The following is a 27,471-nucleotide window of genomic DNA, read 5'->3' on the forward strand; positions in this document are numbered from 1 at the left end:
TAAGCTGTGCAGCAGTGGTGCATATTCTCTGTCTGAATGGTTGCAGTTGATGGGGTCCAAACGTGAACAGACCAGCTGTTGGCAGTCTTCTTTTAAATGCCAATATACTGGGCATTTAGACATGAACGTTTCTGTTTGCATTATGCAATGTGTTCATTACGCACCACTTAGCTGTAAGCCAGTAGGAACAAAGAGCTGCGTAACTGAATTTCAAGCCTCAACAGGGGCAGTTTATGAAAATCTGGTCTTCTTTAACTCTTGGGTTCTTTCAGGGTGTACCAGAGAAATAAAAACACTTAGCCATCCCAACCTGTTTGCTATTAATGTCATCCTCGAAAAATCTTTGCTGACTGGCAGCAGTTACGGTGTTACAGAGAAACATAAAAAATGTTTCCTTTGCTGTCACATAGACTAAGGAACAGTATGGCTAATGATAACCTTTCTAGCTATACAAATTAAATTAGAGTCATTAAAATCTCAGGCCTCAGGGCAAGTAGCAGACATCATGGAATCAGGATTGTTCCTCAACAAAATCTGGGATGTTTAAAGCCTATTTATTTTGGTACTGACCCCTCTTCTTGGATCATACCTAGGAATTGCATAACTGGTTGAATGAACTTGGGGGCATCAGGTATTACAGAAGAAACACTGGCTGCTATGAGTGGTACAGCTGAGTGAGCCAGCGGCATCATCCAGGATGACAAATGAACTTTGCTGTTATTACAGATCAGCTGTGTTTGAGGAACTCATGAGTGGAGTCTTTCAATATTCTCAGCCTTACACTGCAAACAAGACTCACAGTGGAGTTGTGTAGGCAGCATTGTAATACAGAGTATTGCTGGACTAGCCATGTGTGTTTGAAGTCTGCCTTAATTAATTAGGGGCCTGGCTTCACTGTGCTTCTCATCTAGCCAGAGGATCATCGATCTGTCCCTGCAAGACGGACTAAAGTGAAAGGACTTGAACCAGGAATTACAAGCTGAACTGTTTGACAGTTCGTGGCTATTTGGGAGAAAAATTTATTTTTTGTATTAATGCTCAAACACTTAAATTGCAGAGTAACGCTGTTACTGCTTTCTAAATTAGTTTTTAGAAGCTGCTTTTTAATTAGAATGGGGTGGGTGTGGGTGGGTGTCAGAGAGGGAGAGAATGAGCAGGGACTTGGTTGGAAATGGATTGCTAAACTGAAGAGCATAGACCCTGGAAGACTGTTAGACATTTAAAGGATGCACCATGCAGAAGACTCCACAAGCAAAGCTTTTTATGTAGCTATCAGCAGGTTCCTTAATGGTTTTATAACTGTAAATGCTGTCTGTGCATTACTGCGTGTGGGAGTAATGAGCATTAGTTAAAAGAGGAAAATAAAAAAAAGTAAACCAGGGCATTAAGTGCTTTTTTTTTTCCTTTTTAGTTTCCCGACTTAAGCAAAACACTTTACTGCAAACCAATGATTCTGCTGTTTACTTTGCTAGGTTAATAAAAACAAGAAGTGGCGTGAGCTGGCAACCACCTTGAACGTTGGCACTTCGAGCAGCGCAGCCAGCTCCCTGAAAAAACAATACATTCAGTACCTGTTTGCCTTCGAGTGCAAGATTGAGCGAGGGGAGGAGCCCCCTCCAGAAGTCTTCAGCACTGGAGATACCAAGAAACAACCTAAGATTCAGCCGCCATCTCCTGGTAAGTCAAATGAACTGCAGCCTCTTACACAACCATTTTTTGAATGCAAAAGATACTAGGTTACACTTTATATATTTAGAAACATGTCTTGCTAATGCTGGACGAACGACGACTATAAATCTGTTGCTAGCATCTTGTTCTCAAACTTGGAGCTGAGTCAAGTCAGATTTAACTCTGAAGGGCCATCTGCAGTCATGTGTCTGGTTTGTCCTTGCTCACTCCAACATACAAAGACATTGTACCCATAATGTTCAGAGTTATGTTGGCATAATAAAAAGAACAGTGTTCTGCATGGATGTGCTTGCACAGTAGAACAGGAAGCAGCCTTAAAGGAGCATCCATTTGTCTAAAGATAAGACTCTGGAACTTACACTTTCCTTGCTGTGAATCTGAAGCTGCATTTTCAACACAACTGTTGGTCAGTAAGGCTTCAGTTGGAGTCAGGGTGGCAGATGCTGGACTGAACAGTGAGTCTCAGATGGTTGCTCTGATGCAGCTCATGTCAAATGTGTGGCAGATGGAGAGCTGAGAGTATGGTGCATCCCCACTGCCAGACATCATAGTTTGGAGGCATGCTCTCTGTTCTTTTGTTGCTAATCCTGTGTGTCAGATAAGTCATTAGCATCACTGTCTTTATCTTCTCATCTGAAAAACTGGAACTGGAATTACTTTACTTTAGCTGTTCTTTTTTTCATGTATGGTGTGATGTTTGGAACCACTGTTTTCTTTCTAAATTCATTTAACTTAAGATTCTCAGGATTAGATAATCATGGTTGATATTCAAGGCAGGACAGTCCTTGAGTAGAAACATAGTATTAGTCTGTGATGTTGACTTCTGGACTACCCATGGAAGAGGAAAAGTTTTGTTTGATTATTTTGGGTTATTCCTTTGCTTGTTAGCTTTTCTGACCAACAAAATAATTCGACAAAATCTGTGAACTACTGTCACAATTACTACTAGGTAGACCAGCATCTGTTATTGCCAAGAGAATATAATTCCTGGAGTGTTTACAGCAGTTTCCTGCATTAGAAGGCAGTTTTAGAAAAGTATTCACTCAGTTTCTGTTAGTGCAGTTCACTGGCTGAAAATGGGAAGTGGAGAGTCGGGGACCCAGCAACCTCTGCAGACAGTTTGCAACTGCATGACTCCAGTACCCTATTGTGGATACTAGAAAATTACAAAGACCTTTATAATCATATAATAAAGTTCTGGCCTTTCCAAGAGCATTTCTTACAATAGAGCTTTGTCAGTACAGAAAAGCTAACAGTGATAAGGCTTAAATCTTTCTCAGACTGATTTATTCAGTGTAAGGATTTGGGGGAGTATTTAGTTAAAATCTTCCTAAGTATATCTCTGTGTAATGACTTAAACATTTCCTTCATCTTATTAAAATCTAGGGTTATTAGGTACACCAGGGGTGATTGTTTAATAGAGAGGATGACTAGGTTACTTTGCAGTGCCAGCTTAGAAGATGGAGCAAAACATTTGGTACTGCAAGTGAAGCCCATAGTCCAAATGTTTATCTGTCTGAAGTGAGCAGAATGTCCTGAATGTGCACGGCTGAAAAAATAAAATATGTTGGAGGTACCCATCACCTTCTGAGAAGACTGGTAAGGGAAGCTGAAACTGTTAGACTTGTTAAGGACACTGAGGTGAAAATTAATCTGTTTCTAAAAATGAAAGAGTATTTTGCTTTGCTTTCTTCTCCCTTACACTCTTCCTCTAACACTGGTCTCAGTAGTTGATTTGGGGATGATCACTGTAAATTGGCTGAATTTTGAGATGAAGAATCATTATTTAAATATGTAAACATAAAACAAAGGAATAGAAATGTCAGATGTACCACTTTTACAGGGTCCTTTTGCATTTTGACGCTACAGATGAAAATGGCAAAGTCCAAATTCAAATTTATCATAACTTCCAAGCAAGCTGTCTATGAGGAGAACTGAAACTATTTTTCTAAAATAAAAACACAGCAGGACATAGAGACTAGAAGAGGGGGAAGCAAGCAAGGATCTCAAGGTTTGTTTTGTTGTAGAGAAAAGAGCTTGTGTCACTGAATGAGACTGCACTTCTATACAGAGAAAGACTTTCCCAGTGTGTATCAGCTTTAGTACATGAAATCCTGCTGAGGTATAGATGCCTCAGAGAGTACAAGCCTGTTCTTTTTAATAGTCAGCTTTTTTTCTTGTTCCTTTTCCTGTAGTATATACCAACATTAACATTTTAACTTCACAAAAGAAACAGAGTTATAGACGTACTTTAGATAATCTGTTACTCTTTGGCATTCAGAGGGAACAGGAGCCCAATACAACAAGAAGCAGTAGCTTCCAAAAGTCCTTACTTTAACCATTAGCCTCTCTTGTGCAGTTAGCTCAATGTAGGCAAAGCCACTTTGAAGACAAATCCATTCACAGAGAACTAGTTACAGTATTATGACTGAAGTTAATTCTGATAGAAAAGCAGACAGACTTGTTTCGGAGTGGAGGGTGTTGTATTTTGTCCAATACCAACCAGCTGATGCTATGCAACAAGTCTTGCAAACTTGAAAATCAACTAATCTTCATGAAACTTTCAAAATTAAGTATTTCAGTTGCTCGTAAGAATACGTCAGGACTGGCAGCCTTTCTGGTACAGAGAAGAATTTAGTTCCAATGTCATCGTAGTTCCCAGGTAGATGTTACTTGAGATGGGAGCAGGCTGAAGTGCTGCTTAAAACAAATCTGTTCTTGCAGATGTCTCACATCCAAGGAGTGGTTATGTGGCTGCCTCACAGATTATCTTTATAATGCAGTCATAGAGGGAATGCTAGGAAACACTACAACAAACCACGGTGAGGAGATTGATAGAGAAGAACACAATCAAGGAAAGGATGCAATGTGTGCATCAAATTTATGGGTCTGCGAGACAGTGGACTAAGTCCATGTGTTAGTCCATTTGCTTGTAGCACATTTGGAATTGTCCCATCACTTCTGTTTTTTACAACTTAATTAATAAGGTGAAAAGTACGTAAAGGAGTGCATAATTTAGTGCTAGTGCAATTCATGATAGTGTCAGAACTTACAAGAAGTTGAAAAAAGGAGTGAGAGTAGAAAAGCAAAGTGACAGGCTGGTTGACCTTAATCAGCAGAGATTTGCACAGTAACCAGGGTGTGGGGGTTAGGACTAGGTGCCCATTTTAATAAATGTTCAGCTTCATATCACTGTCAGAGCCTCTTCTGTTCTTTAATAAAGCTCCTGGGGAGAACTGGGGGCCTGAATGTGTTTTGGTGTGCCTTGCATTGCTCTGAGGTTGTGCAAGTTGGCAACATGCTTGTGGTAGGCTGAGGCCTTAGTGCCTGTCTGGGTCAGGTAATGCCATCAGCAGTGAAGACCAGCAGCAGATGCCTAATGACAGGCTAACTATTAGAGGACCCCTGTTGGCCTTAAGTCCTGGTCATTGGGTCTGTGCCAAAGTCCATTCAACCATTGGTGACTTTTCTGCTGTGTAGAAAATCCTTTATAGAGAGAGAGGCATTATAGGTCTTCATAAGCATCCTTCTACTGCTCCAGTGCTTTTCAGAAGTGGGTGCAAAGATAGAATGCTCTTTCTGTCATATGTGTTTGATAGTTTTGACCAAACTATGCACAAATTATGTGGCAAGTTCTAAACTGAGAAGAACTCTGGGGCCATTACACTAAGCACTAAAGGAAACTGGAGAACAAGTTCCAGAAGAGCATCAGCATGAAGGAGTTCTTTTCCATTGCTGTACTCTGACACTCTCAATTCTTAGCTGCAGTGTGAGATTGTATATGCAAGACTCTCAAAATTACCATCTGAGAGTTTATCCTATACTGAATGAACAGGATAGCCAGAGTGGTACAGCTGAGGATGCTTGTAAGTAACACTCAGCAGCTGGCCCTGATGTCAATAGAGATTTCATTACAGCAAACCTGGAAAAATCGTGCGCTTGTGCTGGAAAAGGGAGCGACAATGCGCTAAGAGTGTGTTCCCTGCGTTTCCTTGGCAGCAGAGAAACAAGACTTGGGGAGGGGGATGGTGGGGTGGACACACACAGCACCACACAGCCATTCAGTGAGTGCATCTGTAACCAAACCCATCCATCTCTGCTGGTGGGTGGCTGACTGAAGTGCTATTATTAGCAGGCAGGTGATGTCATGGAGTGTGTCATGAGGCCAGCCAGGGAATCCCCACTGATGATGGGGGAGGGCTTGGGAGGGGTGGATGAGGACACAGGCAGAGGTGCCCCTGTGCCTGCATCCATGCCTGCCCGGGGAGCCCCGCAGTAGCCACCGGCCACCAGCCCAGCCTAACTGGGGCACTGGGTTCATGCTGTGTAAATTATCTACCCAGCATGGTGTCTGGCTGTTCACTCTGAAGTATGTGAATGTACTTAACCTTCGGTAACCTTTCTATTGTTTACTTTAGAGTATACATTTGTAGCTTCTGGCAAAAGGTAGGGATATCCTAGAGAGCACGTCAGGCTTCATATTAATGGAGCTTCAAGAGGCTGCATTCTTCTTTTCTTTTTTTTTTTTTTTTTCCTGAATGGAAAAAAGTTGCTGGCAAGAGAAAGATTTATATCTTTTTTCAGCTGCATATTTCTTTTCTGGTAAATCAGGGTCTTTCCTGAAAGCAGTATTAGCTGCCATGCAGGCTTTGCAAGAAAAAAGCCATGCCACTACTATAATTCCATGCTGCACAGAATAATACATGCTGTTGAGTGAACTGTGGAAGAGTTTGTAGGACCTCACCTTCTCACTGACCAAGATGTCAACTGTATTTAATTTTTTATGCATTTTCTATTGTTAAAAATATAGTCTCAGGAATCTGTTATGATACTTGAAAGACAAGTGTTGTTTAGATGTGGATGTGAGATGAGGAATTCAGTAGCTGTGTACATACAGGGATTTTCCTGGACCAACCCCAAGACAGCTACAGAATCATGTAAGCAGAGATTACCTTTCGTAAAAGAACATTGTTGTTTGTCTTCCTTCTTAGTTCTTTGTTTAATACTTATGAAGCACTTTAAAAAGTACATTTTCTATTTCAGGATGTCCACCATCAAAATTAAACCTCTAACATGATAAAAACTGTGTGAATATAGATGTAAAAATTTCAGAGTGCAGCTTAGCAAATGTAAAATTTATGGTGAAATATGAAATACAGGCTCTTCTTGGAAGATGGTGTCCTAAGCCAGAGACTGAAACACTTGCAGTACCAGAGACTTTGCACTTCTTGTGATAGCATTTGCCTTCCATTTTTTCAGTTCTTTATAACCAGTCATTTAGAAAGAGTCTGAGGAAAAATAACCAACCCTGTAATCACCACCCAGAAGATAGAAACTTGACATGTAGCTTTTCGGTTGGTTATATTCTTTTTGCTTTTAAACCCTTCTTTATATAAGATTATATAAAACACATTGTTATTCATAATAAAGATTGTGCATTCCAGCAACCCATGAATACCAAAAAGATCTTTTACTTGTTTTCTTTAGGTTTACTTGGGATATGAATTAAACTCTTGCTCAGGTAGGGTAGGGAAGAACTTAATTGCTGCTTAATAACCCACCATAAGAGAAATGTGCAGGGTTAGGCACTATCAGAATTTACAGCAAGTCTATGGGTACACTGAGATGTTTACTCACATGTTTCTAATATAGCAAGGTGGTATGTGACAATGTGTGGGTTAACTCAGAAATGCTTTCAAGTTTTCTAGAAGAATCTAGAACGGTGTTTGAAGCTCAAGGGTGGGAGAATGATCCTGGCTCACTCAGGGGTCATATATACAAAGGGCTGATTTTTTGTGACTATGATGAGGGTTTTTTATTATCACAGGGATTTTATTTTGTTATAGCACTAAAGCCTTCAGTTAACTGTAGCATTAATTGTTGCAATTGTTACTGTATTAATGCAATCAGAGAGCTTTTCTTAAACTTTTTTTAGAACCTCATTATTATGTGAACATAATCCAAACATGCCTCAGAAAGCTGAGGACAAGAACAATGTGGTCTACACAATGTGGATTTTACATATGTACTTGCTACTGAGACTGATTTCTGGATAGGGGAACATGTGTTATGGATATAAATGAAACACATATAAAAAAGGTGTTCTTCAGTTAAAAACAAGCTCTGCCTGTCAAGATGATGAGTGTTCTAGGATTCTGAGTCAATTATAAACTACCCTCTCTTTCACATACAGAAGAAAAGCCCATACTGCTTGTTGCAATTTTCCCTCTAACAGTAATTTATAAAGTTTTGTTAATTGGTTGTTGAATGTATATAGTCAGGCACTATAAAATGTTTACATGACAGTTCATAAAAAAGAAGGACCTCTCAAGCCAAATCCACATCTTTCTGAGTCTGTTAGATTTGTGAATTTTTTCTGTTGTTAATTTTTTTCCCAGTTGAAGACTTGAATCCTACAAGTTCTCCTTGTGTAGAATTTCTGCTGCAAGGCCAGTGAGATCCAAAGCTTAGATGGCATTACTAATCCCCACTTACTACCTTCTAAATCATAAAACTATTACATCAGATCTTTGAAGTTGAGGGCTGTTTCTCCTCAATAGTCATATGAAAATAGTAACTTCAGTATCTACTGTAAAAGACTGGTCTGGATGTATTTTTTCAGTAGCTTATATGGTGTATACATTTAATGCCCTTATTGCTGCTCAGTCTCATCAGAATACAAAAGTAAATGCTTTTCTACACTTGTCATATTGAGAATATCAGGCTATTTACAGTGGTGAAAGGGGGCACTAGTGCAGATACTCCACTGCTGTCCGAGATCTCAACGTATATGTTTTTGCAGATTAAGTAGAATGCTTTGCAGAATTGACTTGATCTTGTTACATATGCTTTACAATGACTGACCCTAACTGCATTTTGTTAAAGTGTCCATTGCTATTTTTGTAATTCTCTTGGGAGTGTTAGCTATAGCCTCCTGTTCAAATTGTACTTTCAGTGAGCATTTTCTTGTGATCTCAGATTGCCTTTTGCATTTCTGAAATACAAGCTTTGCTTGTGCTATCTCGAAGTTGACAAGGGATCAGTGTGCCACTAATCATTGGCCATCTTTCACCATGGAAATGTCTGCTTTTTAGTGCTAAATGAAATGATGAATTTATATTAATATAGTAGCTTAAATTTGTGATTAAAAGCTTCTGGCTGAAATTTGCCTTATAAACGTGTGTTGTGATAGTGATTATATGAAGAAGCTATGCAAAAGTACAACCTTCATTTACTCTGTTGTAAACTATAGACAATTAACTTTGTATCTCTGACCTCTGATTTAAATGATCCTTCATCTAGATGATTTCTACTCACGTTGCTTCAGGCAGCAGATTAAATTCATAGTTCTAGGAAAGATGATGGCTATTACTGCACAGCATACCCTGATCTCAGAGGATTTTGGGGAATTTATAAAGTACTGAGATGGAATAAGGTATACATAGGCTTCTGGAGGAAAGAAACAGTTTCCTTCTTTGATGATTATTATTTCTCTAGGAATTTGGCTGCTACCTTTTAATATTTCCTTTTTCTTTAATTTCCCAGCTAATTCTGGTTCCTTGCAAGGCCCACAGACTCCACAGTCCACTGGTAGTAATTCCATGACAGAAGTGCCAGGCGATTTGAAGCCCCCAACACCAGCATCCACACCTCATGGACAGATGACACCTATGCAGGGTGGCAGGTATGAAAAGGACTTTGCTTCGTTTTTTATTGTCTTTCCCAGCTGCTTAGGCACTCAACTGATTCTTTGGTGAACCAGTTAGAGACTGAAAAGTGGAAGAAAATTAGTTATTTTTGGAGAGGAGAGAGGGAAAGAGGAGGTGCATTAGCTTTCTAAACACCAGGGAAGCATCAGACACACACCAGTGCAAAGGACTGTATGTGAATGTCAATCATGGAGAGGAAGGTGAAACCCAACAGCACCAACACAGAACCACAACCTTGCTTATCCTGTACTCCTGTGGTATACAGGTCCAGACATGCTCAGGAAGGAGAAATGTGTTGGTTTAAGGTGTTACTGAAATTCAAATTATGGAAAGCATATACAATATGAGATAGAGGATTCAACTGGATGGACCAAGAGATCACTTTTAGTTCTGTGTCCTGTAAGTCACACAGACCGACTTAATTTGAAGTGAAGCCTTCTTACCATTCTTTAACAACCCTTAGTCCACTGAAGTCCAGAAAAAAAGTTCTTTATGACTTCTCAGCATAAAGGAACACAGCTGAGCTCTGGGCTGTGTACAGGACCACTCCAAACTTAGTGTACTTAGGTTCTTTTTTTCTCCATCTCTAATACTAAGGATAGCGAGAACCTTTTTTTAATCATCTTCTATTCAGATTGAGTTTTCTTTCACTATGTAAAAGCCAGCAAAACAGCTTAGTGAAATTTCAGGAAGGTTTAGACTTTTAAATGAATAATACAAGTGCACAAACAGTGGATTTGATGAAAAGCCCTGATCTCTAAGGTAAGTAGACAAAGAAGCCAGGGGAAGAAGTGGATAGACTCTTTTTTATGATTGTCTGCTGTGAAAGTCTTTTGATCTTCCTTGGATATATCCTACACTGTTCACTGCCACAGCATCATGGGCTAGTTGTATTGTAGTCCAGTCTGTTTTCACAATTCTTATGAATACATGATGATGTTAATGCCTCCTTTTTCTCATCTGGTAGAAACAGCGCAGTTAGTGTGCATGATCCCTTTTCTGATGTAAGTGATTCAGCGTTCCCAAAGCGAAACTCCATGACGCCAAATGCACCATACCAGCAGGGAATAAACATGCCAGATATGATGGGAAGGATGCCATATGAGCCGAATAAAGATCCTTTCGGTGGAATGAGAAAAGGTATTTTCTTTGTTGGGAGCTTAAGTGTTCTTCCCTGCGTCTGTGTAATCACGATGTTCTAGTCAGAATGGGCTTTCTCACTTTGCTGATTTTGTTGTTGGTATCCTAGTAGCAAAAAGAGAGGTGCAGTGCAATTGTGTTTCATTCTAGTCTGGTCGTATTTTCCCCACTCAGTCATACTGCTTATTTTGGAATTAACAGAATTCTAAAAATGCTTGTAGGAATACATTAGGAAGTGGCATAAATTCATGGGATTAGATTTTGTGTTTCTTGGTTAGCCACTCTGTAAATCAGATCCTGGACTTCACTGTTAGAATGTGAAGTGGTGAAGCAACATGGTTGTACTAGGATCAAACTGGGAATTTACTGTGTGGAACTGAGCAAGTCTCCTAATGCTCTTTGTCTCAGTTTACATACTTTTCAGAATAGTAAAACTAATTTTTTTCTCATTCGGACAGTCCCTGACAAAAGGTCATAAACACACTCAAAGTTTGTTTATTTTTAGAAAGCAAAATTTTAAATTAATGTCAAAATTTACTCTGGTCCTTTTGGGCACTTAATCTACAGATGGTTTTGTGGATATTGTAAAATGTGCTTAAAATGAATCAATCTTGCATGCCTCATATATAGGAAAGTGGGAGGAAAGAACACAAGCAGGGCTCATAATGGCTGCAAAGAGAAGAGCAAGTGGAGGAGATGAAGTGTAAACTAAAAGGGAGTAAAAGGGAGGAATGGGAGGAAGAGGCCCAGAAATCGGGGAAAGAGAGCAATGTGATGAAATGGGGAGATGCTTTAAAAGAGATTGTTAATTTGATGTGATTTTTTTAAAGCCTTTCCTTTAAATCATTTTGCCTGTACTGTGGACACTAACATAGAACACCATTGAAGGAAGGGAAAATGCTCACTGCCTTAGATTCACTTCAGGTTTTATATACATGTGAGATTAAGTGGGTGTATTGCACTTTGTCATACATTTCACTTTATCCTGTCGAAACAGAAATACCTCTGTTTGGTATCTACTATGAGGGTCTAAAGGCTAGAGTCTCTTCTATTTGCTTGACGATTTATATCCACTAACAGTCAGTGTGCCTTTTATTGAACCCATAGAATATGCCCATCCTGCTTGAGAAGCAACATTAGGATACAGTATCCCTTCCATAATTAAATTATTGTATATATGTATATGAGGGTTTTATGGAGGGAGATAAATGCCTGATTCTGACAGCTTTGTAATTCAAACTAGGAGATTTGCTTTCATCTGTTTTGTAAGGCTTATGTTTGCATTCGTATTTAGCATTGTTTGGGGTGAAAAGAACAAGAGCAAGTTCGTCTTCAGCTATGAAGACCAGAGGGAAGAAGCTGCCTGGTGCCCGATCAGCTCAGTTCCATAGGATGAGATTTCTTTCTTCACTTTCAGCTCCTTAATATTATACCTATCATCTTGGTTGTGGTGCTGCTTCCTGTGTTCTCATCAGATCCCGGAGAGCTTGTCAGACACCGGCTAATTCTCCCTGGCAGTGTTAGGAATCTGAACATTCTTTTAAAATACTTCATTTAATAGAAAGAGATCTTCAAACACCCAGAATAATAAATTTAATTTCCCTTACTGTTACAGTGCCTGGAAGCAATGAGCCTTTCATGACCCCTGGACAAATGCCTAACAGTGGAATACAAGATATGTATAACCAGAGTCCATCTGGAGCAATGTCCAACATGAGCATGAGCCAGCGACAGCAGTTCACTTACGGAAGTGGCTATGACAGGAGGTGAGTCAATCTTTAGGAAAAAGCAAAGCCCATTAGTGAAAATGATCCTGTCTCTCCCCTTCTCATTTTCTCATTGCACCTTGCAGAGAACATAGCAGCCTACATTTCCTACAGCACCTTACTGAATCACTGCGAGTCAAACCACTGGTGATGACTGAGTCTAGCTGTTCACAGAAATTAATAAAGAGGAACTGTCACACCTTAGAAGTCACTCAAGTTGCAGCAGATCAGCTCGTGGGTGTGTTTGACAGCTGCCTTCAGCTGGCAGCTGGGCGGGGCTGGGCTATGATGGCATAAAGTAGCACTTGAGTTAGTCTTCTGGCCATGTTTTCACCCAGTTGCCGTTTGGCTTTTTATATGAAAACAAAATGCGCAGTCTAAACATGTGTGATTTGTGGTCTGTTCGTGAATTGCCTTTGAAGAGTCGAGCCTGTTGGCTGAGCTGTAGGGACATCAGTCTTGCAACGTGTCCATCAGGGCCCTTATAAGTTGGTCTTTCAGTGAAGTACACAAAATAAATTTGGTCCTCTTTTGTTTATTTGGGGAAAGGCTTTGGAAAAAAAGTCGGTATAATCACTGATGTCTAAGCATTGGTTTAGCAAGCAGAATGGTCTGGGAATGTTTGGATTATATTAAGTATTCTAGTAGGTTTTGCAGCTCTGGCTGTATTCCTGCTTTTTCTTTCATTAGCCTGTGTACTTTAGCTTCACTTTTTGTTTCCTGATGGTAGACAGAGTGGCGCAGTGTGGCAGAGTAGTTTTCGGTCAGAAGTTTTAAGTAGTAGATGTGTAAACTAAAACAGATACAATCATATTGTTCTACAGGTCACATTGCTGGGGAGACAGTGAGAGTAAGGGTTCCACTGGAAGGTGATAAGTCAAGAGAATGTTTTCTTTAAGGGGCATGATTTGTTTTATTTTGTTGACAACTTTGGAGAATAAGTGCTTTTTACAGAATGAGGTTTCCTTTGTCATTTTTAGGTCGGATCATGGGCTGGGTCCTGAAGGCAGTATGGCACCACCTGGTCAAAGCAACATGGTGCCTTCAAACAGTGACCCAAGCATGTATTCTCCTAATCGTTACCCTGGCCAGCAAAGGTGAACACTGATTTCTCTGTTTGTAATACCCACAATAACCAGCTAGTGAGTGCTAGCAGCCTCTGTGAAAGCACATAGACAGAATATGTGGCCTCTTGGTGTGTTACTTCTGTTTTGCCTGTTCTTGTTTAGGCTTTTACCATTGGTTCAGTTTCGGGGGGGGGACGACAGAGCCTTGGGTGAATCAGTTGACTTTCTGTAGTCATAGAATCAGAGATGTTAGAAAAGGAGTGTTCATCCTCCCTTGTATATCTGCTTGCCAACACTGAACTAGAATATAATTTATGGGCCCAGGTTCTTCAAAGCAGCATTAAATGACACCACTTCTGAAGCTTCCCACAAGTTCACCTGGCTTGTGGTTATCCTGTGGCTAACAAACTGAATATTTAGAAAGTGTTCCTTTACCTATAACATACGTGTACCTTTGCTCAGTTTTAGCTTATTGCTTGTACCATCTTGGACAGCTATAGGCAACTCCCATCAGTTTACATTGTTCTTTTAACTGGCATTAGAGAATTTCTCTCCATTCACATCATAATTTTAGAAGATACTGAACTGCTATTGCTTTCACTCTGGTCATCTCTCAAAAAAAAAAAGTGAGTTTTCTGTGCTTTTTGAAAAATTAGGTTCCATTAGATCTTGTAATATGTCAGGTTCCCCAGTCCTCTGTTTCTGTGGTTCTCCCTGATATATTACTTCCATAATTATCCTCTAATTGTAGATGTGTTCTCACTGGTAGTGTACAGAGAGGAATTACTGACATATTGGCCTGCAATACAGTGTTATTTATCAATCTTAATACTTTCCAAGTACTTCATTTCAGCAACCTAAATTTCATTCAGATGTGCTAAAAATATTGCAGTTACACTGTAGTGCTCCTCAGAGGTCTTAAAGGCCACAGGTAAGTTTCCAAGTGCAATGCAACTCTGTCTCTTATGTGTATGCTTCATTATGTAGCTTTAATTAACAATGACATGAACATTAGCAAAATTATGAGTACTGTTTTTACTCACTTTAAGTTGGCAGTCAGCTATTGATTATATTCTTGAATGATCCAGAAAGTAGCTTGCTAGTAGACTGGCATGTTACAAATGTTACAACACAAGAATTTTTACTTGCAGCCTTTGAGCTGTACATCAGATACTTTTCCACCGAAGATGGGTTCTCAGCAGCTGCAGCTGCCTTTCTTACCTCTTTGCTGACCTTAACTTGTTCCCATACCTGACTGCTCCCTCTAAACCTCCTTGCTGCATCTTCACTGCTCCTGCTTTCTTGTACTTTATCTCCTTCTTCCCACTACCAGCTCCAGCAGAGCTTACTACATCAAGCTCAGGATCGTACCATACTATACCTTCACTTTGTTTCCAAATGGTGAATACCTTCAAGGTGCAAGATCAACAGAGTATTTTACTTTTCCTGGTGGCTTGGAAGTTCCAGCAGCTCTAAGTGTTGCTTTGAACGCTTTATTTTAGGCATGAACCATATGGGCAGCAGTATCCAGGACAAGGACCTCCCTCAGGACAGCCACCATATGGAGGACATCAACCTGGCATGTATCCACAGCAGCAGGTAGGAGAGGGGAAGATGGCTATATTCATAACCTTTGGTTAATAAAATTGACCCCAAAATTCTGTATACATTCAAAAATTTTTTTATATGATATATTGCTTTTGGCACAGAGGAGCACTGTAATTCTGGTCAAAATCATAGCCTGTATGGATGAGCACTGTATGTGCAGCTATAGGAAAATGTGTTCATTACACTGGAAGAGTGTAAATTCTAACAGATGTTCTGTGGGTTTGGATGTGCATCAAGCAATTGTCCCAAGTTAATAACCAGCAGACTGGGAAATATAATGCATAGACAAGTAAAGTGATGTTACCTCAGTTCCAGAAACAAATAGGAGAGCCACTTGGCTGGCAGGTTGAAGGGCCTTAACTTAATGTCATGCAGCTAAGTGAACCCAACAGAAAACTGGAACAGAGTAAAATGTGCAACACACTCAATTATTTACACTGCTGTGCTGGGTCATATGAGATACCTATCTTTAATATAGACCAGATGGCATATTCCTACATGTTATCTCTACTAATAATATGGTACAAATACATAAGAGAGAACATTATTGGCATTAAAAATAGTTTAAATGTTTGTACATTCCAATCTCCCTAACTTTGTAATAACTTCAAAAATATAAATTATATTAATTTATAAGATTATTTTTCTTAGGTATATGATTCATACCTTGTGAGCAAAATCCCATCTTATAAGTCAATAGCAAAACTCCACTGACTTCAACAGGATCAGTTTCATTCTGCATGTTACTAATTTATTTTTAGTCATACAATACTTGAAGTTAGCTTCCAAAATAGAAGCTATTTCCTTATTATAAAAAAACTAAAATGTAAACTAGTTTTCAGCCAATTTCAGATAGTCCTTTTCGGTGGGAGAAATCAGGGGCAAGGGTGGGAGGGAGGCTGCTGTGGGGAGAACCCAAAAGAGATCTTAAATTGCACTGTATGAAAAATATATATAAATTTAAATTTCAAAAGTTGTTGCTTATCTCTTTGGTTCATAACATCTCAAAAATAGCATAATTGAAAAACTGTTTTATTTTTTATGACAAGCATATGCTAGCAGTCTAGGTGATTTAGTGGGGAAATTGCAAAGATACATAACAGAACAGTTTGTGATATTCCATGCTAACACGTGCAGGGAATATATTAACTACATGTTCATTTAGGCAAGGAGACAGCTAGAATTTTTAAAAATATATTTGGCCCTGTCCTTAGTGCTGTTTATATATTTTGTACAATGATTCTTGAATGCAAAATCCATTAATGCGGAAAAGCAGTGAAGAATGAAGGACAAGGATCCTGACCGGCCTCAGCCTCTCCCTCCCATCCCCAGAGGATTCCATTTCTTCATTTATCTAGAGACTCGGTTACCACTAGTTTATTTACAATTTCCTAAATCTTACTCTGTAGTGGTACAGGAAGAATGTGAAAAATGACCCTTTCAAAGCTTTATCTCCAACCTGAAGGCTAGGGAATGACCTGCAATGGAAGTGATTGGAGCATGAACTCCTGGGGCTAATGAAACACTTTGAGCCAGGTTTTTCAATTCCTGTATGAATGCTTATACCCCAGAGCTGTTATGCAGCAGGTGACCTTATTGGTGGGTTTTTGTCTTCTGTGAGGTCTCAGAATTACACATCCCTGGTGGAGAGAGAGACATGTTGTGCAGCCTTAGTCTCTTGCCGAACCTTTATACAGGAGGGGGGAGCTCAGGCCCATCACTGTCCTCAGCACTGGATACTATTAGGACTGTTGCCACTACAGATACAAGAGTGCTGAAGTGCTTTTAAAAAGGCACATGCTTCATTCCCAAGTGTCTACTGTAAGCACTGAGTCACTGTGGCAAAAGAAACACCGCCTTTTTAGGTGTGGCAACTGCCAAGTCATTTCTTAATGTATAAATTGGTCCCAAGGGTGGAATTTAGTACAGTAGTTCATGTAAGGCTGGAAACAGGTATTTCTCAGATAGCCAGACAGCTCTATTGCACGTTTGAAAAAAAAATAATTTCCATGCAATACAGTAGTTGTGGGTTTATGTGCACCAAAGTTGGAAGATGAGTTTATGAATCCCAGAGCTGTTTTAACTTTCCCATATTGAATACATACAGAATTTTATCTGATCTTAACTCTAGTGCATTAGTATACATTGTGCAATGTGACTGAGCTACAGTTTCCAGGGGAGCTGTAACTTTGAATTTGCCATAGATCATATATTCAAAAATCACCCATTTAATTCCCATTTTTTGCTTCAGAGCACTCAGTGTGGTTTGAACTATGGAACAAACTCCCACAGGAACTAGAATCTTACCACCTTCCCCTCACACAGCAACATGTCTTTTTTTTGTTTTGCCATCTTAAACATAAATACATACGAGCTTATATGGTTTAAAAACCACTCAACTCTCCCCAAGGTAAAATAGCTTACCTCACACAACATTCCCCACTTGAGAGGGTGAGAAACAAAGAGGGAATAAACCATAGGTGGCAGGTTTTAGTTACATTGCTTAAGTCATTATTGAACAGCAGGGTAAGAACCTGCATAAACTAGAATAGAATGTTTGGATGTGACCATTTGCTGTAATATTCTCACAGTAAATTAAATTGATTAGGATGATTTGGGAAGAGGACAGTTTTCCAAACAGAAGACATTCCTGGGAATTACCCAGAGTGTCAAATGCAGCAGAATTGTTTTCTCCTACTAATAAATTTACTGTGGGTAGCCTATGTCCTACCATAAGATCCAGTGTTTCAGACATGCTTGCAGCATATCTTGTTACTTTAAGAACTTATTCAGTGCTTGTCTCTTGAAAAGATTCACTGGGTGGTTCTGAATTTTTTTTAAGATTTTTCTTCTTAGTAGACTAAGCATAAAAAAGAAGTGAAGATATTTTAGTTAGTGAGGACTGTTGCCTTTGCATGCATGTCTGAAATGACCAGTGGACTTTAATCTGACAGATAGGAAAGGAAAGGGAAAGGGAGAAAATTAGAGCAAGCATAAGAAAATTTAGCCCAAGGATAAGTTTCCTTTTAGTATTTGGTTGCAAGCACAGCAAAACAGAGGCTTAAAAGGAAAGGCTAACGGTACCACTGCATCCCTGACTCTGGAATCAGCACAATCCCTCTAGAACAAAGCACCTCCAGCTTTTTTAATGAGCCTTCAGCCAGTGTATTTGTATTGTGTATGGAGTAAAAGTGACACATCTTTCGAAAATTTTTTTTTCAGAACTATAAAAGACACATGGATGGCATGTATGGGCCTCCAGCCAAACGCCATGAAGGGGATATGTATAACATGCAGTATGGCAACCAGCAACAGGAAATGTATAACCAGTACAGCAACGCTTACACAGGGCCTGACAGGAGACCCATGCAGGGACAGTATCCATATCCATATAACAGGGAGAGGATGCAGGGCCCAGGACAAATGCAGCAGCATGGAATACCTCCCCAGATGATTGGTGGCCCTATGCAGTCATCATCCTCCAGTGAAGGTCCTCAGCAGAACATGTGGCCGACACGAAATGATATGCCTTACCCTTACCAGAACAGGCAAGGTCCAGGAGGCCCCGCACAGGCCCCACCGTATCCAGGGATGAATCGCACTGATGATATGATGGTACCTGACCAGAGGATAAACCACGAGAGTCAGTGGCCTTCTCATGTCAACCAACGTCAGCCTTCTTATATGTCATCCTCAGCCTCCATGCAGCCTATCACTAGACCTCCTCAGTCATCCTACCAGACACCACCCTCTATGCCAAACCACATCTCTAGAGCTCCAAGTCCAGCATCCTTCCAGCGCTCTTTGGAAAACCGTATGTCTCCAAGCAAGTCTCCTTTCCTCCCCTCCATGAAGATGCAAAAGGTTATACCCACAGTTCCAGTGTCACAGGTCACGGGACCTCCACCCCAACCACCACCAATTAGGCGAGAAATTACCTTCCCCCCGGGCTCTGTAGAAGCATCCCAACCAGTCTTAAAACCAAGACGAAAGATTACCTCAAAAGATATTGGTAAGCATCAAAACAAAAGCTAAATAACCAAAATAAGCTGTGAAAAGGGGACTCTGATTTTGATTTTTTTTTTTTTTCACATTTTAAGACTTTTGACAAATAGGGAACTTTGGTAACTACGATGTGGTTGTCTCCAATAAAAAGGTAATAGCAATATGCATCAGTGATGATGATAGGTAAAACTCATCCCAGACAGTCTGACATGAAATAAAGCAGTATTTTATATGGAGACCTAAGGTCTCCAGAAATGCATTAAGAACAAAGCTTGCCTCAAGATTTCAAAATGAGATGTGTTGAAAGGTCTTTCAGAATGTCTGTTAAGTCACCAATGCAACATTTAGCTTAGCAAAGCTTTCTCTGTTCTTATTCCATGGAAGCTCATGCTGTTCTGCCTCCTAGTTACAGTCTCTGCCTCCCTTGAATGGTCCATTTATTCATTGCATATTATTTGTCCTGTTTGTTTCTCCCCCTGTTCTTTCCCAAGTATCTTCTTATCTTAAATTGCAGTTACATTTCATACATTCAAGTTCTCAAACTTCAGATTTCCACGCTCCTGACAGAGTATTCTACCTTTGTTTACTGATTATTCAGTTTAGTCAGCTTTCTGAAGTTTTTATGATTATTTCAGCTTCAGCAAAGTCAAGAAGGATGGCTATGTTAAGATATTCTCCAGTATTAAGGCTGATCAACAATTAGAGAAAACTGAACAGAACTAAGTGGTTTAAGTAGGGTCTTAACCAGTGTTTCAGTAACTATTTAATTTAAATTTGCATTTTCAGAATGTCACAGTTTAATCTTTCAGGAACTCATTAACAGTCTTCAAGGATGCACTAATGCCGTTTTGCTTCTCCTTCTTTCTCCAGTAACTCCTGAGGCCTGGAGAGTGATGATGTCTCTTAAATCTGGTCTTTTGGCTGAAAGTACCTGGGCGCTAGACACTATTAATATTCTTCTGTATGATGACAGCACTGTTGCTACTTTCAACCTCTCTCAGGTAGGTGGGAAAGCAGTATACTTCTCAACTTTCCAAGGAAGGAGAACTGAAATAAGATACCTACAAAATGCTGATGGCCTTCACAATTTCTTCTAATCAACATAAATTTGAATATTGCAAAATGTCCACTTGTTAATGATTGGTAACAGTGAGTAACAAGGTGGATGTAAGTTGAATAGGGGAAATAATAAGCCTGAAAGAAAGAGGTTTCTTGTTGAAAGGAGCATGTAGGAATATAGGAGTTTTAGCACTGCTGAAAGACTAATGTATAAATTCACATAGTACAAGCACAGTCCCAGAAAACAGCAGTATGTTAGTAATCTTGCTTAATTTATGTTTCCATAAAAGGCTTTGCAAAACCATATTAAATTGATTTGAAAGCTGTCTTTTGGTGATGACTTGTCCCTCTTCAGTAGTTCCATATGAGGTTGTGGGATTTTTTTTAATTGCTTATTTTCTGTTTGTTTTCTTCTTCCAGTGAATTAAGTTTTCACTGAAATACCAGAGTGACAATTTAAAGGCTAATATCCACTGTCTGTCCATAGGATGCAAGTAATACAGGATTTAACTGTGTGTGATTTTTGCCTCAATACCTCCCAGCCCTGCTCTAATCTTTGGCCTGTTAGGTGATAGTAATAAATGGCATGCTGATAATGCACATTATCTAAAATTTGTACAAATTAAATATTCAGTTTCTCTCTTCATTCTTTCCCTGGTTACTAATAGTATAACTCATAATTTTTTAAATATAATTACTTTTTTTTTAAATGCAGACACAAATGGTACATTTCATCCCACCTAACTTTAGAACTAGGGTATCTATAGCATGATTCATCTCATGTAGAAGAAGAGATCTAAAATAGGTCAGATGAATCATATTCTAGAAATGGCCTGTAAAAGACCATTGATTATAAAAAGGAATCTAGACAATTAGGTTAGGTGTGTAACTAGTACAGTGTTTGAAGTTAAATGAGGTGAATCTCCTCTGATTTCTATTAGAAATTGTGTTACTGCACCCTGTGCAAGTTGCACAGAATACCAGGCATATTGTAAATATATATGTTCTTTTGAATAAATAGTCTTTTTTTACTTTGGCCTTGAACTCTTATTTCCAGTGGTGGTCAGGACTCCATATGATGACTCATAATTTGTGCAGTTCATAAGCATCAGTTTGTTATTAATTGTTCAAGGGTTTGGCAATCATAAGAGAATCTAGAATGGACAAAAGGATACATTTTGCTGAAAACTTATTAGCCCACAATTTCAAAAGAAACAAACAAAAAACAAACAAATTAAAAGCCTGACAATGGGGCTGAACACATCATAACAGCAAAGAATTTTTAATAATAAAGCCATTGAGCGTAAGTTAATACCAAGTCCAACTACTGCCTTTCCATAAGAAAGTGATTACAAGTTAATTAAGAAGGTTAAACCTAAATGAAAACTGTTTCTGAAAGGTGACTTACAACACCAGGCTTCAATACCAATTTTTAACTATTGCCAGGCAAAAAGGGAGCTATTCAATAGAGTTGGGATGTTAATCTAGGCTGTCAGTACTCAGACCCTGAACTGCAGAGACAAAGAAGGAGAGGGAGAATTGTAAACTTCAGATATCTAATAAAAATACAAATCAGAAAAACTGAGTTAGGAACTTCAGTACTCTGTACAAATAAACAAGAATAAGAGGCACTTGGAAGGGGATGGAACAGCTAGGCTAAGACGTCTACTAGGCTTAAAGGAGACATATGAATAAAGTTCTGTGCTTCTTATAGCTGTTACAGTTCAAGCAAATGGAGCCATGATAGTTTGACATTATAGACTGTTTAGACAGACACTAGAAGAGTTTCTTTTAACTTCCATAATGCAGGACCTAGCCACAAGTTCACAGCAGGATGAGGGATGTAGGCATGTATGCAACAGTGTTCCTAATAAAATTCCATGCAGACAAAAATATTTATCTGATTTTTATGTTCTTTCTTCTCCCCTCAGTTATCTGGATTTCTTGAGCTTTTAGTAGAATATTTTAGAAAATGCCTGATTGACATTTTTGGAATCCTTATGGAATATGAAGTGGGCGATCCAGGCCACAAAGCACTTGATCACAAAGCAGCCAAGAAAGATGATAGTCAGTCCTTGGCAGAGGATACTGGAAAAGATGAGAATGACGAATGTATTGACTATTTTGATGAAGATGAGGAGGAGGGGGAGGATGAAAAGGTAGAAGGAGAAGAAAAGAGCATTGTTTTTTCCACTCCTGGTGCCATTGCTGATCCAAGTGAGAGGCCAAAACAAGCCAGTAAATTTGACAAGCTGCCAATAAAGATTGTAAAGAAAAATAATCTATTTGTTGTTGACCGATCTGACAAACTTGGACGCGTTCAGGAGTTTGATAGTGGACTTCTCCACTGGCAGCTTGGTGGTGGTGACACAACTGAGCATATCCAGACTCACTTTGAAAGCAAGATGGAGATTCCTCCACGTAGGAAAGCCCCTCCTTCCTTGAACTCTCCAAGCAAAAAGAAGGACCTCGAGGGGAAAGGTGAATTTGAGGAACAACAAGAAAAAAGTATAACAGCAACCATTGATGATGTCCTCTCAGCTCGGCCAGGAGCATTACCTGAAGACTCAAACTCTGGTTCCCAAACAGAGAGCAGTAAATTTCCCTTTGGGATCCATCAAGCCAAAAGCCACCGGAATATTAAACTGCTAGAGGATGAGCCAAGGAGCCGGGATGAGACTCCTCTATGCACCATAACTCACTGGCAAGACTCCTTGGCCAAACGCTGCATCTGTGTGTCAAATATTGTCCGTAGCTTGTCTTTTGTGCCTGGCAATGACACCGAAATGTCCAAACATCCAGGCTTGGTGCTGATCCTGGGAAAGCTGATCCTTCTTCACCACGAGCATCCGGAAAGAAAGCGAGCGCCGCAGACTTACGAGAAAGAGGAAGAGGAGGACAAAGGGGTGGCCTGCAGCAAGGATGAGTGGTGGTGGGACTGCCTCGAGGTCTTGAGGGATAATACATTGGTCACATTAGCCAACATTTCTGGGCAGCTAGACTTGTCTGCTTACACAGAAAGCATCTGTTTGCCAATTTTGGATGGCTTGCTGCACTGGATGGTGTGCCCGTCTGCGGAGGCACAGGATCCTTTTCCAACCGTGGGGCCCAACTCAGTTCTTTCGCCTCAAAGACTTGTGCTGGAGACCCTATGTAAGCTCAGTATCCAGGACAATAATGTGGACCTTATCTTGGCCACCCCCCCATTCAGTCGTCAGGAGAAACTCTACGCTACTTTAGTTAGGTACGTCGGGGACCGCAAAAACCCGGTCTGCCGAGAAATGTCCATGGCGCTCTTATCGAACCTTGCCCAGGGAGACACATTAGCAGCAAGGGCAATAGCTGTGCAGAAGGGAAGTATCGGAAACTTGATAAGCTTCCTGGAGGATGGGGTCACTATGGCCCAGTACCAGCAGAGCCAGCATAACCTCATGCACATGCAGCCTCCGCCTCTGGAGCCGCCTAGCGTAGACATGATGTGCAGGGCAGCCAAGGCCTTGCTGGCCATGGCTCGAGTGGACGAGAACCGCTCAGAGTTCCTTTTGCACGAGGGTCGTTTGCTGGATATCTCAATATCTGCTGTCCTGAACTCTCTGGTTGCATCTGTCATCTGTGATGTACTTTTTCAGATTGGGCAGTTATGACATAAGTGAGAAGCCAAGCATGTGTGAGTGGAGATTAGAGGGTCACATATAACTGGCTGTTTTCTGTTCTTGTTTATCCAACGTAGGAAGAAGGAAAAAAAAAGAATCTTTGCTCCTCTGCCCCATTCACTATTTACCAATTGGGAATTAAAGAAATTATTAATTTGAACAGTTATAAAATTAATATTTGCTGTCTATGTGTATAAGTACAACTTTTTATTTTATTTTTTTTAACCAAAGTTGCTGTCTAGTACATTCAAAGGTCACACTTTTTTTTTCCATAGATTATCCTTTACAATGTTCTTTTCCATGTTTGTATTGCATATTTTTTGGGAAGCGAACTAGTGACTTTTAAAAAATGTTATGGCAAACCATTGTATGATGGAAAAAAAATCTCACCACTTTGAAACAAAAAGGTGAAAAATAACCAACTTACCAAGTTCCTGTGTGTTTTATTTTTTCAAATAAGGAAAAAATAAAAAAAAACTTGTATACCATCACCCAAAGCTCTGTGCAATAGAAGATTCTAGTGATGTAGGTGTAGGGGATCAAGGAGGGTGTCAGTCAGTAGTCAAAATCCAAAACGATACTGGTTTCTCCTCAGGAGAAATGGTTACATTAGGCTAGGAGCAAAACAAAACAAAAAAGTCAAGTGAAAAGATTTTTAAACAAAACCTGAAGTTAAACATCAATTGCTTCCTCACCAGAACTGTCTTGTCTACATCTGTTTGTTTTTTTTTTTTTTTGACCTTCCACAATGACAGTTCTTCACAATTCCTTTAATCATTTTTTAAAATATTTTTTTATTGCCTAAGGGCCGTGATGTATATAGAAGTTGTACATGAAACATACCCTCATTTTTTTTTTTTAGTACAAAGTTTTTAGTTTCTTTTTCATGATGTGGTATCTACAAAGTGATAGTAGAATTATTTTTTTCTTTCATTTGGGCCATATCTCCAAAAAATAATAAAAAAAAAAAAAGAAAAAAGGAAAAACCCAACACAGAAAACCAACAACTGAGGGTAATGTACAAGTTTCTGTATGTATAAAGTCATGCTCTATTTCGGGAGAGCAGCCGATCACAATTTGCTTTATAAATCAAGGTGTGGAAATGGTTACGTATGGATTGATTTAAGAAAATGGTTACCAGTCTACAGACAACAAAAATATATACAGGAAAAAAAAGGAAGAAACACAACTTCAAAGATTTTTCAGTGACAAGAATCTGCATTTGTATTTCAAGATAATGTAGTTAAAAAGAAAAAAACTTGATGTAAATTCCTCCTTTTCCTCTGGCTTAATGAATTTCATTTATTCAGTATAAAATCTTTATATGTTCCACATGTTAAGAATAAATGTACATTAAATCTTGTTAAGCACTGTGATGGGTGTTCTTGAATAATGTTCTAGTTACAGTGTGGGATATCGGAAAGCAAACTAATTACAAGAAAGAGCAATAATGATTATTCTCTTTCCCCTACTTTATTATTATGACCTTCAAAAATATTACGCTATTGTATTGCAGCAATTTGCTCTCCTTTTCAAAAAGCCTTCTCACATCACAGAGAAGTGTTTTTAATTATTATATATAAAACCACAGAGCCTCAAAGGGGAAGACATGGCTGACAAATGATAGTTCTGACTATGCAGGTATCCAGTCTCCATGCTGTGTTTGGGGGACTGAAGATGGATGTTAGAAAAAGTGACAAAAGATTTTGTTAAAGCAATAACCAACTTGAAGAAATTGATCTGTATTCACTACCTGTAATTCTCTCTGTTGGTTAAAGGTGCAAATACCCCAGTGATGTGGGTATTTAGAATAAACACCCACCCACTTCTCGATCCTGTATGTGTCATTGCATACTTATGTGGCCATTCATGCTGGGAGTCCCCCATTAAGTGGATCAGGCTTTAATAGAGCACATCCATAGTTATAATTGATGGGAGATGGCCATTTCCATTTCAGGAATTATCTGGTTTCAGATACATCTCACCTGGTGATACCTTGTTTCTGAATATTGTTCAAGCACTAATTTTTGCTATTTCATCTTGGATCATTGACTTTGTTGGTGTGATCATAAAAAGCTAATAATAATCAATTTCCCTGGAATTGCCATGTAATTACACTGTTAGTGGATATCCTCCTCCCCTCTCCAATAACAATACCAAGGTACTTGACAATTACAACCCCCTTTGGCATACTGCCCATTTTGTTCATATAGATTGCTATAACATTAATATATGTAAGAGAATTTCAGAGATAGGAAAGTATATACAATTATAAGCCAAGTTTGAAATGTGCCTCCCTACTGTCATGAAAAGTAATTTCTCCTTCTAGCTTTTCTTATTCAGTAATCACTCCCACATCACCTGCTGCAGTGGTCTGTCTTTCTCTTGCATATCACTGCTTTCAGAAATGCCTGGTGAATTATAACCACCTGTAATTCTTCATCACAGAAGGAGGCATATTTCAAGGATGATTTTTACAGCTTATTACTGGGCAGTGTGAAAGTAGTATCTATCCCCTGCTAAATGTATTTCTTACTAACATTTTACTGCTTGATATTGCCCCATGGATACAAGCAAGCTGTTAAATAAACCCTATGCACCCCTTTCTAAGCAAGGACAAAAAAGGACATCTATTCTCTTTTCTCTTCAGCCTTCAGACCCAGAGTCCCCTGAGGGAAACTACACCTGTGTCAAAATGCTCTGAGCTGTCAGAGGCAGCACTTCAATGTTATTCAAGACTGCTCTGAACCGGGTTAAACAACATGGGGGAAAAAACTACCCAGCCAGCCACATAAAATCCATATGTATGTAACATTTGCTGCTACTTTTCCAGCTGGGCCAAGAACTAGCTGAGGAACCACAACAGTGGAAGGAAAAGGTTAATAGTACAGACTCTGCCTGAATGTGATTTTATTCTGTTACAGTAAGAGTAAACAGTCTAAATCACTGGGTAGTACTACTGCACATTTATTAGAAGAAAGGTGACACATAAGAACTCCAATTCCCTCTTTTGTCTTTGTATGATTTCACCTCTCCAAGAGTGTTCTCTAAACCTTTGTAGAAGACCTTCTCATGAGACTTGTGAACTTAACATGCTCTAACTGAATCCTGAACAAGCTTGAGCTGCTGTTGGTATGGTTCCTACAAGAGATATTTTGGTTTTCAGTTTAAAAATAAAATTCTACAGTTTTATGCTGATACAATCATTCTGTAGGGAAGCTGATAGTAGTACTAACAAGAAGATGCAATATTTGAAATTCTGAAACTGCAATGAGTTATTTAGGGGAAAGCAGCCCAATAGTATTTTAGGCACTAATCAAACACAAATATTTGACTTACATACATACATACATATATATATACACACATACATACAGATATATATATATATATACACATATATCAGTGATGTACCTGTTTCTTTGGCAGACCCAAGCAACTAATTACTTGCAGGATTGAAAGGGCATCAATGAATCTTACCTTTACAATCACTTCAGGAATTAAATGCTTATCTCCTTTGGCAGAAAAAAACAGTTTTGTTTCTTGTTAACATAATTTCCTACACTATTCTTTCAAAAAACCCCACGAAACAAAAACCAACACATGAAAACATCCTGCTCAGAAACTCTACATTTTCAACTACCCAAAAGGAAGAATGGAGAAGAAAAATTCATCCACGTGTTTAAAAGCCTATGCACCTTCTCTTCCATCTTCTTTTGCTGTTTCACACCATAACCTGTGCCACCACTACCATGAGACCATTATATTTTTGGTC

General features: G+C 39.2%; 1 protein-coding gene across 9 annotated transcripts in view; it reads left to right on the plus strand.

Annotated features, from left to right (window-relative positions):
• Positions 1-25,072, plus strand: part of ARID1B (AT-rich interaction domain 1B) — a 291,114-nt gene extending 266,042 nt beyond the window's left edge. For 5 of the 9 annotated variants that reach the window (XM_029962868.1, XM_029962870.1, XM_029962861.1 and 2 more), the window contains 9 exons: positions 1,473-1,677; positions 9,235-9,373; positions 10,366-10,538; positions 12,154-12,304; positions 13,285-13,401; positions 14,874-14,970; positions 18,202-18,991; positions 19,855-19,985; positions 21,975-25,072. In XM_029962868.1, coding sequence (XP_029818728.1) covers positions 1,473-1,677; positions 9,235-9,373; positions 10,366-10,538; positions 12,154-12,304; positions 13,285-13,401; positions 14,874-14,970; positions 18,202-18,991; positions 19,855-19,985; positions 21,975-23,687 — 3,516 coding nt within the window. In that variant the 3' untranslated portion in view covers positions 23,688-25,072. The remainder of the gene's footprint in view (positions 1-1,472; positions 1,678-9,234; positions 9,374-10,365; positions 10,539-12,153; positions 12,305-13,284; positions 13,402-14,873; positions 14,971-18,201; positions 18,992-19,854; positions 19,986-21,974) is intronic. The other 4 variants (XM_029962864.1, XM_029962865.1, XM_029962867.1 and 1 more) reach the window with 2 other exon arrangements.
• The last annotated feature ends 2,399 nt before the right edge of the window (positions 25,073-27,471 follow it).

The sequence above is a fragment of the Manacus vitellinus genome, unplaced genomic scaffold (assembly GCF_001715985.3).
Source record: "Manacus vitellinus isolate BGI_N305 unplaced genomic scaffold, ASM171598v3 scaffold_4_pilon, whole genome shotgun sequence".
NCBI classification, from domain to species: domain Eukaryota; kingdom Metazoa; phylum Chordata; class Aves; order Passeriformes; family Pipridae; genus Manacus; species Manacus vitellinus.